The 11,258-nt window shown below is 41.8% G+C and overlaps 2 protein-coding genes across 2 annotated transcripts; both read left to right on the forward strand.

Annotated features, from left to right (window-relative positions):
* The first annotated feature begins 455 nt into the window (after positions 1-455).
* On the forward strand, positions 456-7,482 carry trim110 (tripartite motif containing 110). Its single transcript, XM_044368307.1, has 8 exons — positions 456-1,242; positions 2,047-2,583; positions 2,675-2,770; positions 2,982-3,215; positions 4,500-4,522; positions 4,687-4,832; positions 5,172-5,443; positions 5,898-7,482. The coding sequence occupies exons 2-8, from the start codon at positions 2,095-2,097 to the stop codon at positions 6,165-6,167; spliced, it is 1,530 nt and encodes a 509-aa protein (XP_044224242.1). The 5' UTR covers positions 456-1,242; positions 2,047-2,094; the 3' UTR covers positions 6,168-7,482.
* Positions 7,483-7,623: 141 nt separating this feature from the next.
* On the forward strand, positions 7,624-10,533 carry cbln12 (cerebellin 12). The gene is made up of 3 exons (XM_044368588.1): positions 7,624-8,826; positions 9,536-9,655; positions 9,742-10,533. Exons 1-3 carry the CDS (start codon positions 8,554-8,556, stop codon positions 9,937-9,939), a joined length of 591 nt encoding a protein of 196 aa, XP_044224523.1. The 5' UTR covers positions 7,624-8,553; the 3' UTR covers positions 9,940-10,533.
* The last annotated feature ends 725 nt before the right edge of the window (positions 10,534-11,258 follow it).

An 11,258-nucleotide genomic window follows, 5' to 3' on the forward strand; every position in this document is an offset into this window, starting at 1 on the left:
CACTACAGTAGGAATCCTCCTTGTTTACTATATAGTTATATTACTTTGACGCTTTGTGCACCCATTTTTTTTAATCTTTCTGATCTGAAAAAGGTATGAGGAAAAACTGTCAAAGAAAAAGTACAAGCTCCTCCCTCTGGTATTCACATGGACAGTTGAAATAAACAAAATAGGCATCTATGAACCGCAAACCTGTGTTGAAGTGCAAATGATTTATTTACAGTATATTTCCCCAAAACAGGGCTGATACCAGTACCAATACCAGTACCCTTAAAGTGACACCAATACCAATAGAGTACTGAATTTGATACATTTTTTTTTCTACTTCATTCGATACCCATCATGTGAATGGAAGCATTCAGTCATATTATCACCACAGACCTGTAGGGGTTGTAGCTGCTGTGGTAGTGGGCCAGTCACACATCGCATTAAATTAAAGAACGCTTGTGGTGATTGGCTGTGTGCAAAACTATACAAATAGCCATTTTTTTTCTAGATCTGGGTATAAAAGGATCAAATGCAGTTATCATTTGACTGCAGAAGTTCTGATACTACTTGGTACTGGGTTATTTTGGTTCATACCTTATTATTGAGGTATTGAGTACCGATACCCAGCCCCCTGCCCCAAAATAAAATAAACTCAGACATAAATCACATTCCTTGTTCCAGTTTTAGCACTTGATGGGTTATGATGAAGGAAAAATGTGAAGGAGAAATACTGGTTTATCAGGTATGTGAAATGCACTCATTTTGAACCTGTCAGTGAAATGGAAATTTACAATCAGAAAAGTTTTTTTTCCCCATACACACAGTCTGAATTCCCTTCATCTTGCAGTAATATTTGTTAAGTAGAACCAATGCCATACATTTCCATAAATAGGATCAACTAACGAGAAGAAGTTTAACTTGACAATATATAAAAAATGTAATGTGTTTCAGCCTTTTGCTCTAATAGAGCTGATGTCACTATTCAGCAGAAGAAAGTAAGACAAGCCCTCTGAGAACAATGGTTAATCTTTAAACTGTGACATTATTGGAAACCAGTTTACTTCAAAGTTACTTAATAAGTTTCCGTGCACCCCCCTCCCATCTCAGGGTCATGTGACCTCTCTGAATCCAGTGACATTGCTGAAGCAGACACTGCGAATCTGTTGGGATTAGCCTCCACAGTCAACATACTGACCAGACACAACACACACCCTCACCGATGGCCACTGCCCGCAAACACCAGCACATCAGTAGGTAAGGACACTTTTCTTCTATACCTTTCTCATTTACTTATTATGCTATTAAAATTCAGTTAATTTGAACATATATGAGTTGGTTAAAAGCAGAGCACATGTAGAGTAAATCAGGCCAATAAGCTGTCAAGGATGATCTCCTGATCCCTCCGCTGCAACAGCTTGGGACTGAGTCGAGTTAAAACTCATCAAGGGTCAGTGTTACAACCTAACTTACCGAGATAACCCTTACCCTTACTGAGATAACCAGAAAAGCATAGTTTTCTTTGATTATTTATCTACCGTAAACTATTGTTTACTGTGTGCATTCCTTAGTAAATATTTGACATGGAAGGAATTCTGCAGATGACCCTCTAAATTGTGTCTACAGAGAAATAAGTTTCATTTTGAGTAATTCAACTCTCATTTTTAGGCAGTAGTTTGTGGTGCTGGTGTATTGCTTAGACTATGAGCCGTCATTTTGTCCTCCCACTGCGAATTTTCTCAGTAATAGCGGTTAGTACGTTGTCAAGAATTCTATTCATAGAGCACAGGAGGCAAAAGCCCAGTAGAGGATTAGTGGTCTATAAGTGCACAGTTGGAGTGCAACAAGGACTTCCCACATGCCACCAGCTCAATACTTGTTGTGTCTTATTACCCTTCTGGGCATTAGTGCTTCTTACATGTAACAGGAGCACATAACTTGTGAAAATATTGTCTTTGTGGTTACATTTTTGGTTTACAGTTTCGTATGTGAATGTAATTTAATCAGTGTGCTTTTGATTTCTCTCCTCTGTGTAAATCCTCTGTTTGAATGGTTGCGTAGTTAAGTAGCCTTGTGTGACACACATTAGGGACCTGTGATCCCCTCCCTATGGCATCCCTGGAGGAAGAGCTGACCTGCTCTGTTTGCAGAGATATCTTCAGCCAAGCACCCCCCCTGCCCTGCGGTCATAGCTTCTGCCCTGCCTGCATCCGTGAAGCCTGGAGCAACCCAGATGAGGGCAAGGGTCACTTTACCTGCCCCCAGTGCCAGGAGGAGCACGGCGAAGTGCTGTGTGACTGCTGCCCTCCCGAGGAAGATGAAGCATTGGCTCCCTTGGCTGTCAAGACTTGCCTGAGGTGTGAAGTGTCGTTGTGTGCTGAACACCTCCAGCCGCATTTGGAGAGACCGGCGTTTAGCACCCACTTGCTGGTGGATCCACTGGGGGACCTTTCTCAGCGAAGGTGCCCGACACACACAGAGATATTCCGCTACTACTGTGCCGATGAGAGGGCGTATTTGTGCGGTGACTGTCTGCTGGACGGAGCCCATGTTCAGCATAAAGTGAAGGCGCTGAGACAGGTGGAAGAGGATCTAAAGGTTAGTTGAAAAAATATGCAGTATATATACAGTGTGTTTTTGTGTTTGTTTGAGCTTCAGTGTGGGGTTTCTTAAATATGTGTTTTCTCAGGTCATTCTGCAGACGCTGCTCCAAAAAGCAGAGGAGAAGCTGAAAGATGGAGAGCGAATCCTCAAAGAGCATGAAAATTTTGATTCCACCATGGCTGTGAGTAAAAATATTTAAACTGTGCAGATGAAATGCAACATAATGACTCTCAGTAGAAATTGGTCTTTATACGTCATCTGTGCAAGTTATGATCCACAAGGACTCAAAAATGTAAATCTTCAGATTCAGACTGACATTCCTATTCAGATTGATCAAATGGTTTAATTATGTCTCACTACAATGATCACCAATCACCAACTCCTGGTTGCAGGACTCTCTGAGGGAGGACAACACCCAGGTGGAGCGCCTGGGCTCAGACCTGCAGGTCCAGGTGAAGAATCTGGTGGTAGCCCTGAGGGAGATTACTAAGAAGGAGAGACAGCAGGTCACTGAGCGTGTGTATGAGGACTACTTGAAGGTGAGAGAAGACTTGAGCGAGACGCTGAGCATCCAGCACTACCTGGCCTCACTGCTGGCAGAGACAGACCCCTTCCTGCTCATCTGGGTAAGACTTTGCTGAACAGAGAATCTGGTGAACATTACCAGTGTCAGATTTGTTGAGAGCTAGGTCACATGAATGAATACAATGAATGTATACAATGCAATGTATACAATGTATACAATTGTATTGCAATTAAATGTGATACAGAATTTCATGATCCCCAGAGGATCCTGATGACTTTCCTCTATTGCCATCATCAGGTCAAAATTTTAATTTGCCCAAGACTTTGGTTCATGTCCAAATACCTGCAAAACTGACATTCCCTTCAGTCTCAGCTGTACTTAGTGTTCTTGATTAGCAAATGTTAGCGTGCTAACACACTAAACTGGTGAACATGGGAAAGCTAGCTGTAGCATTTAGCTCAAAGCACCTCTGTGCATTAAGCTGCCAGTATGCTTCATCAGAACTGCTTGTCTGGCTTCAGTAATCCCCTCTCCTCACACATATCCAACATCAAAATTGGTGGAGGGCTGTGTCTGATTTAATTTTTGTAACTTGCCGAAACTGACAGTGTGACATTTATGAGCCAGTTGGCCAGCTGTGTCTGGGTAAGAAAGGAGACAAGGATTGAACTTCTCTTTCTTGCTCTCTTTTGTCCTTGTTAAACAACAATTTCTGTCACTTTTTGTGTGAAAAAATGGGTGCAACACTACAATTACCTTCCAGGAGAAACTGTCTGAAATTGTCTGCCGTTATCTCTGTATTGACACAATATCATCTCCCCCCTCTTTATGATGGTCAGCTTTCCTCTCTGCCTTGTGGCCATTTGGAAAAGCTATAAACGCACTTGATCTCTGACGTGGTCGAACAATACATAGTACAAACTGAGATTGATCAAATTTGATTGAGAGTTGCGAACAACTCACTGTTGCCAGAGTCTCACTCAAAAGTGAACATGACATCACCTTTTTTCCAGCTGAGCCCCGCCCACTTCAAACCAGTGAGAAGGGCACAGACAAAAGCACAAATACAGAAATCTCTCAAGTGTAATAACCAAACCTGTTCTAACTTTGGCACAAAATTGTGTGCTAATGCAGGACGTAATCACTCATAGTTAGAAGCTGACTGAGAAAATAGGTTTTTAGGGCCTTAAAACAGTCTATTATTAAAGCACAAAGCCAAATGATCTTCTCAAAAAGGGGCAAAATGATTTTAGAAATAGCTGTGATAATGTTCTTCATGTATTTTACATTTTTAATCTTCCATGCTGTTCTTGATATAGAGATGTATAGATTGACTTTCAGTGATAAATCACTGTATACATGACGTGTACTCCTCTTTCCTCAGGCCTTTCAATCAGATGATACAAAGTAAGTCCAGAACAAGTCAATGAAACTGTGTGAGGTTGTTCTTAGGTGTGCTGATGTGAGGGAGTGTTTCTATGTATGTGGGATGAATGTGTTTGTTTGTTTTTTGTTTTTTTTCCTCATTAAAATGAGATCAGTTTCCTATGTGTTGTGTTTTTGTATTGTAGGTTACTAGCAGACCTGAACAGCCCACTTTACACACCTGATCCCGTCAGTCTGGACAGGAAGCACATCTTGGAGGACATAGAAAGCAAGTATCGAGAGTTCATCACCGCCACCCTCCGCTGTCTCAGTGACCTCAAGAGGGAGCTCTGTGAGTAGCAGATGGGTGATACATGCCCACACTATTTATTTTACCTTTTTAACATCATCTTGCAAATTTGATCTGGCCTCACATAATTTAAGAATGATTTTTCTGACATCTGCTGATTTCATGTGGCAAAGAATGGTCTTCTATGTGTGGTAACTAGCACTGTGCAGATGCACGGTTGCATTTCAGCAATACGTGGGTGTCAACTGGAAATATTTCTCAAGTTATAAAAAGCAAATAAAGCTGTTGTTATTTTTACAAGAGCTGCATCCTGCTGTAGGTTCTGCTTTACCCCCCACAAGTAACAACTTTTTTTTTTTTTTTAATTTTCTCCTTATACAGTAACCAGTCCTTTGACTTTGGACACTAACACGGCCCATCCTCTTCTGAGCATCTCTGATGACCTGCGCTCAGTTACACGGGTTAAAAACCGCCTGCCTTGTGCTGCTCACCCCGACCGTTTCGACCACTGGCCACAAGTCCTCACGGCCCAGACCTTCTCAGCTGGGACTCACTACTGGGAGCTGCAGGCTGAGGGATTCTGGGATATCGGCGTCTCCTACAAAAGTATTGGACGGAAGGGGAAAGAAGGCAACGCCTTTGGGAACAACAAGGTATGTGTGCCACCCACATGGTTTAGCATTTTTAAGGTGGTGTATGTCACATTGTTTAGAAGTGATTTGTTGTTTTTGTTACCAGTGAGATGAGTAGAAACCTACAGGTCAGTGTTTAGAGCACATTTACCACCAGGTGTTGCTCTACATGGAAAAGTGATAAGTTACACTTACACTGCTCAAAAATACTGTAGTTCACTTTAGCTGTTTTTCTGCCCTAAAACAAACTAATTCCATGTTCTACAGATGCAGCCAAAACTTCCATAGATTTTTGTCAGTTACACAAATGTTTTGAAATTGACATGGCACTGATATACTGATGTTGAATAGTTACATGTATAGTGTCCTTAAATATGATCAAACTGCCAACAGCACCCATCTTAATCTGCCACTGTAGGTTTCAACCAAAAAGAAAACATGTTCCTTGATTAAAATGCTTCTGTTAAATCTCCAGATGTCCTGGAGTTTGACGCAGCAACATGACAGGAAGCTGGCTGCCTGGCACAACCGCAGGAAGATCCGCCTCACATACCAAATGACCGGCAACCGTGTTGCCGTAGCTGTGGACTACGGAGCAGGCACCATCACCTTCTCTGAGGTGGGGCCGTCTAACAACCTAACCCACCTCCACACTTTCTCGACCTTGTTCACTCAGCCGGTGTGCTTGGGCTTTGGACTTTACAAAGCTGAGCTCAACAGCCGCATCTCTATTGTAAAAGTCTGAGGTGAAGTAAAGAAAGACCAAGGAAACAACATTGATGAACACAGAGAAAGCCATGCCAAGACAAACTGGTGCTGATTTATTTCCCACCTCTGGAACCACACAAACCTGCGCTTGAACTTTTTTCATGAGCTTCTCTGATGTTTCTCTCCTGTCAGCTCTCAGGCTGAGCTCGTCTTCTCACTCAATAAAGAATCACCTAAAACTGTGATCAGGTGATACTGACATGGAAATGATTTCCAACAGGGAACAATGAAAATGGAGCTTTTAATGCATGATTATGAGTGGATCCCGGTGGGACAGCAGGACAATTGCAAGATTTTTACCTTTTATCTGCTATTTATTCAACAATTATTCAAAAATGTAAATGACTGACAACTAAAGATATTATTATCGTTGTTATGTAAAAGACGGTTGTGACTTTTAGCAACCGTTGATACCAGAAATTTTGAAATTTTGTCCGATGCTGTAAACAAGCCTACCTCAGCTTGACTGAAAGTTAGTTGTCCAGGTGTTCATGTGTGTCTACATTCTTCATCAGGCTGGTCAACACATGGACACTCTAGAGCAACTGATTCTTATAATCTGTTATTCCAACCCTTTAATATCTTATAAAAGAAGTTACCAAGTCACAGAGAGCACTGGCGCTGTAAATGTTTAAATTCACATGAAGGTGCACAAGCAACAAGCCGGAGCATTTGATCCCTTTTAACTCAGCTTGAAGCCACACAAGACACTTGTTTGATTAGATTTTAAAGAAAAAAGGAAAACAACTGCCACTCACTCGCCAACTTTGCTCTTTGAAGCGGCTCAGATACCCAATTATCTTCCTATTTTCTTTATGTCACTGTAAAGGTGAGTGGGCGGATGTAACAGAGAGAGTGAGAAAGAAACAGGCGGAAAGGGGGCTGGCTGAGAGAGAGAGAGAGAGCGAGACACACAGAGAGAGAGCGAGACACAGAGAGAGAGAGAGAGAGAGAGATCATAGCATACTCTGGCTTGGTTACGATCTGACTGCTGTGAAATAATGTGATAAAGGAGCAAGAGAAAGAGGATTTTTGACCAGATTTTGGCACTCCAGCTGGGAGGAAACAGATCTTTTCACCTGATATGGAATACAAGATCGTTCAAATGGAAACAGGTGATAACTCATATTTTTATTCACTTATAATACTAGGATTGTGCTGCACACTACAGCAAATAGATCATTTTAGGATACTTGTTTTAAGGTGTATAATAGATAATTTTGCATCAATGTGAATCATTTATTCAGTCAAAAACAGCTATATTTGTCTGTGTTGAAATAAGTTTCATTAAAGCTACGAATGAGATGTTTTTACACGTGCTGTCGCTCATCTTGATCAAAGACAAATGCCAAGTATTTAAACATTTACTGGACATCGCATGATCTTTAGAAATTGCTGATTGACATTTAATTTCAATTAGTTAAGATAACAGAAAAGCTACAAGATGAATGCAAAATCTGACATTTTTGTATGTGCAGCAACTCTACGTGCGTCTGTAAGTGTGAAACAAAAGCACAAGTGAGAGAGTGTGTCGTGTGTGTCGTGTGAGGAACTGCATGTAGAGCGGCGTCAGGTGGGAGGGGGGTATGTGTAAAAGACAGATGGTCACTCAGTGGAGTTGTTCCCCCACTCTCTCTCTCTTTCTCACTCCCTTCTGGGTCTCACATCCTTCCCTTGTCAGCGCTCCAAAATCTTACCTCATCTATCCCCCCTCCTCCTCCACCCACCCCCCACCTCTCCTTTGCATCTCTCACCATCATCCTCCTCTCCTTCACTTTAAAGTCTAACCTCGGACCCTCACTGACTTTGCTGTTCCTTATCTTTTCAAACTCCCTCTTCCCATCCCCAGATACTTCTCTTCTGCCTTCTTGTCAGGCTTTTTGCTGAAGAAATCAACTTGAAAAGTCCAAAAGGTCTATTTGTCATTGTCATTCTGGCCCCTTCTGACGCAGCAACTGACCAGCACGTAGTAAACTGAAGACATTTGGGATTTATGGGGGCAAACAAGACATCTTGACAGAAAAACAAAAAGGCAATGATTGACAGCTATGGCCAATGAACACTTCTGAGTATTGTCTGAATATTATGTGATTTTGAAACCCACCTGCTGGTTTTATTGCCGTATTGTATTGTACTTTGATGGTACAGGTCAAAACTGCATTAGTTGGAAAGGTTAGAACAGGTTTTCTGGTCTTTCTATTTAAACCCCACTGGTCAAGATTTGCTGTAATCAACTCTGCACTCAGAGAGCTGTTTGGACAATTTCTTTTACCGTAGCATGTTTATTTACATCTCAGGTTGTCCAAAGTGACACTTCTCCACAGTAGAATCAATCAGAGATATTTAACGTCTTAGCTTCAGTCATGCATCCGGGGTCAGAGCTCCCCATACTGCTGGGTGTGCTCCTGTTGTGGGGACCTCTGGGGTCCAGGGGGCAGAATGACACAGAGCCCATCATCCTTGAGGGGAAATGCTTGGTCGTGTGTGACTCCACACCTTCATCTGAGCCTGCTGGTAACGCCTTGGGCATGTCTGTCCGGTCCGGCAGCGGCCGGGTGGCCTTCTCCGCCAGCCGCCAAACCAACCATGAGCCCACAGACATGAGCAACCGCACCATGATCATCTACTTTGATAGTGTGAGTATATTACTGCTGATATGTGTCTTTAAATCAGGCTATTTTACAGTTTAACAAAAGCTTATTCTGGAGATGAGATGGCAAAATTAGTTCACACCAATATAAAAGTATACTGGAGTATCTGCTTGTTCCTGATAAATGTGAAAACTTTATTTAAGTTGGAAGACTCCCCTGTCCCCTTATTTCATCTCAGACCTCTCCCTAACTATTGAACAGAATGTCTTTTCACAGCTCCATTACGACTATGTAACAATGTCGATCAGTTTTCTCCAGACAACTGGTACAGAATAATCCTGGCATTTTGTCAGTCTTTAGCCAATAAGATGCACATATGATTAGACTGTTCTGACAGTAAGAAAAAATCATAATGAGGTAAATACTGAGCTTTGTGGACTATGCAGCTGTCTGTCCACAAAACCATTGGAACGTGATGCATGGGCTTCATTTTCATGGAAATTTTGGGCTTTTATGGAAATGGAAAATATGACTCAAAAGTCTGAGAGTCCATGGGGATAAAAACACCGTATGGTCTCCAAACGTCAGTGGATTTGCAAGTGACACAGAGTCGAGCAGGTGAAATCTTGGTTTTCACTCATCTTCGAAGACTTTTTTTTTTTTTTTGTTGCCATATCATTTATACTCCTTACAGATTCATGTCACATATCATCTTGCCTGTTTCATTCCTCTCCCTGTCATGCTGTCATTTTAGATCTTGGTGAACGTGGGAACTCACTTTGACCAAGAGAGCAGCGTCTTCCTGGCACCAAGAAGAGGGGTGTACAGCTTCAACTTCCATGTTGTAAAGGCTTACAACAGACAAACTATTCAGGTATGACAGCTCAGCTATGAAAGTTATATTTATGATTCCAGTGGATCAACATGCACACCCTTATCCCTTTGTTTCCTCTCTTCTAGGTCAGCCTGATGGTGAATGGATGGCCGATGATTTCAGCTTTCGCTGGGGACCAGGATGTGACTAGAGAAGCTGCCACTAATGCCGGTCTGGTGATTATGGAAAAGGGGGACAAGGCCTACCTCAGACTGGAGAGAGGCAACTTGATGGGAGGCTGGAAGTACTCCACCTTCTCTGGGTTCCTGGTCTTCCCCTTGTGAGGGAGGTGGATGGAGAGCAGGTTGAAGTCTTGTAAGGGTGATATGAGGGAATTGGATGGAGCAGGAATGAGAATGGGTATAAGAAAAATGGGGAATAAAGTGGTAGGAGGAGAGAAAGGCTTCAATCTGTAACTCCTTATATAGCGCATGAAAGGATGTTTTTGTTTTTGCAAAAATGTAGAGAAAATTGTGCAAATTAAGATATTTCTCATCTGAGAGAAAAAGAAATGGCAGAAAGAGAGAAAAATATTGAATAAAAATAATTTGTCTGTGGATTTAATTTGCTGTTTCTGTGTATAAATATATATGTTGGGTTTGTATAAGAGATATTTAATTGTGACAAAATTATAAAGTAGCCATGTGCAATGTGGGCTTTTGTGCAAAGACTATGTGAAAACCTCTATTTTTTTTCTTTAATTCATAATGTTTGAAACACTGCTGTGCTCCACATGGCATCATGTGTAGCTTACAAACTTGCCAAACTTGCCCTTTATTCTGCTGTGTCTTATGACTGATGCTCCTCTATATGCCTGTTTGTCTCCTGCAACCAGATGTTTATTTACACAGAAATTTCTATTTAGGACAAACTATTAAAATAAAACCATCTAAAGTTCACTCAGTATTTCTTTTTTAATTGGTTTCCACAAATATATTATGAGACAATATTTTATGAATCAGTACTTCATCTGTAAACAAATCACTTTTTTGGCTCTATGCGATTTTGAAATAATTGACTTTACACTGTAATATGCTAGGGGTGTGACAGTTTAATCTGCTCATGCAAAACAGTATTTCGCCTCCCTCTCATGGTGGTCTACTCAGTGCCATGGCAGCTGTTTGTAAATATAGCTCTCACCAGCAGAGTTGGTGTTGGCATGGACCAAGCAAAGCAGCATGGGGCAGAGTGTAAGTGTGGTGAATAGTGGATACTCTTCGCAGGGCCGCAGACAGATGGAGGCTCTGGCGAACAGGCCGGCTCATCTCTGCAGGGCTGCCATGGATAAAGTGTGGTGCACTGTCACATGTAGTCACTTACGCTTCTCTGGTTCATGACCACCATCTCTCTCTCTCTCTCTCCCTCCCTCTTTCTCTCATATACACTCCCACATAATCGGAATCATACCATTATGATTTTAGGACAAGCCTTTAAGTATTCGTTGGAAATAGATAACCAAGACATTAATTGTGTTGGTATATTCCTAAATTAATTTGTGTTTTATCAGTTTACCATACAGCATTGGGGCTGTACACAATGCACAAAGAGTGGAGGGAATAAGGGGGTTAACAGGGGCCTGTTTTTTGCTCAGGTGCCTCTATAG

The sequence above is a fragment of the Thunnus albacares genome, chromosome 12 (genome assembly GCF_914725855.1).
Source record: "Thunnus albacares chromosome 12, fThuAlb1.1, whole genome shotgun sequence".
Classification (NCBI taxonomy): Eukaryota; Metazoa; Chordata; class Actinopteri; order Scombriformes; family Scombridae; genus Thunnus; species Thunnus albacares.

What these genes read in the sequence shown, in the direction of transcription:
- trim110 (XM_044368307.1), top strand. Translation starts at nt 2,095, where the DNA reads ATGGCATCCCTGGAGGAAGAGCTGACCTGCTCTGTTTGCAGAGATATC. An exon ending in ATTTTGATTCCACCATGGCT is followed by an intron (nt 2,771 to 2,981) that starts GTGAGTAAAAAT and finishes TCCTGGTTGCAG; the next exon opens with GACTCTCTGAGGGAGGACAA. An exon ending in ACGCCTTTGGGAACAACAAG is followed by an intron (nt 5,444 to 5,897) that starts GTATGTGTGCCA and finishes TTAAATCTCCAG; the next exon opens with ATGTCCTGGAGTTTGACGCA.
- cbln12 (XM_044368588.1), top strand. Translation starts at nt 8,554, where the DNA reads ATGCATCCGGGGTCAGAGCTCCCCATACTGCTGGGTGTGCTCCTGTTG. An exon ending in TGATCATCTACTTTGATAGT is followed by an intron (nt 8,827 to 9,535) that starts GTGAGTATATTA and finishes CTGTCATTTTAG; the next exon opens with ATCTTGGTGAACGTGGGAAC. An exon ending in ACAACAGACAAACTATTCAG is followed by an intron (nt 9,656 to 9,741) that starts GTATGACAGCTC and finishes CCTCTCTTCTAG; the next exon opens with GTCAGCCTGATGGTGAATGG.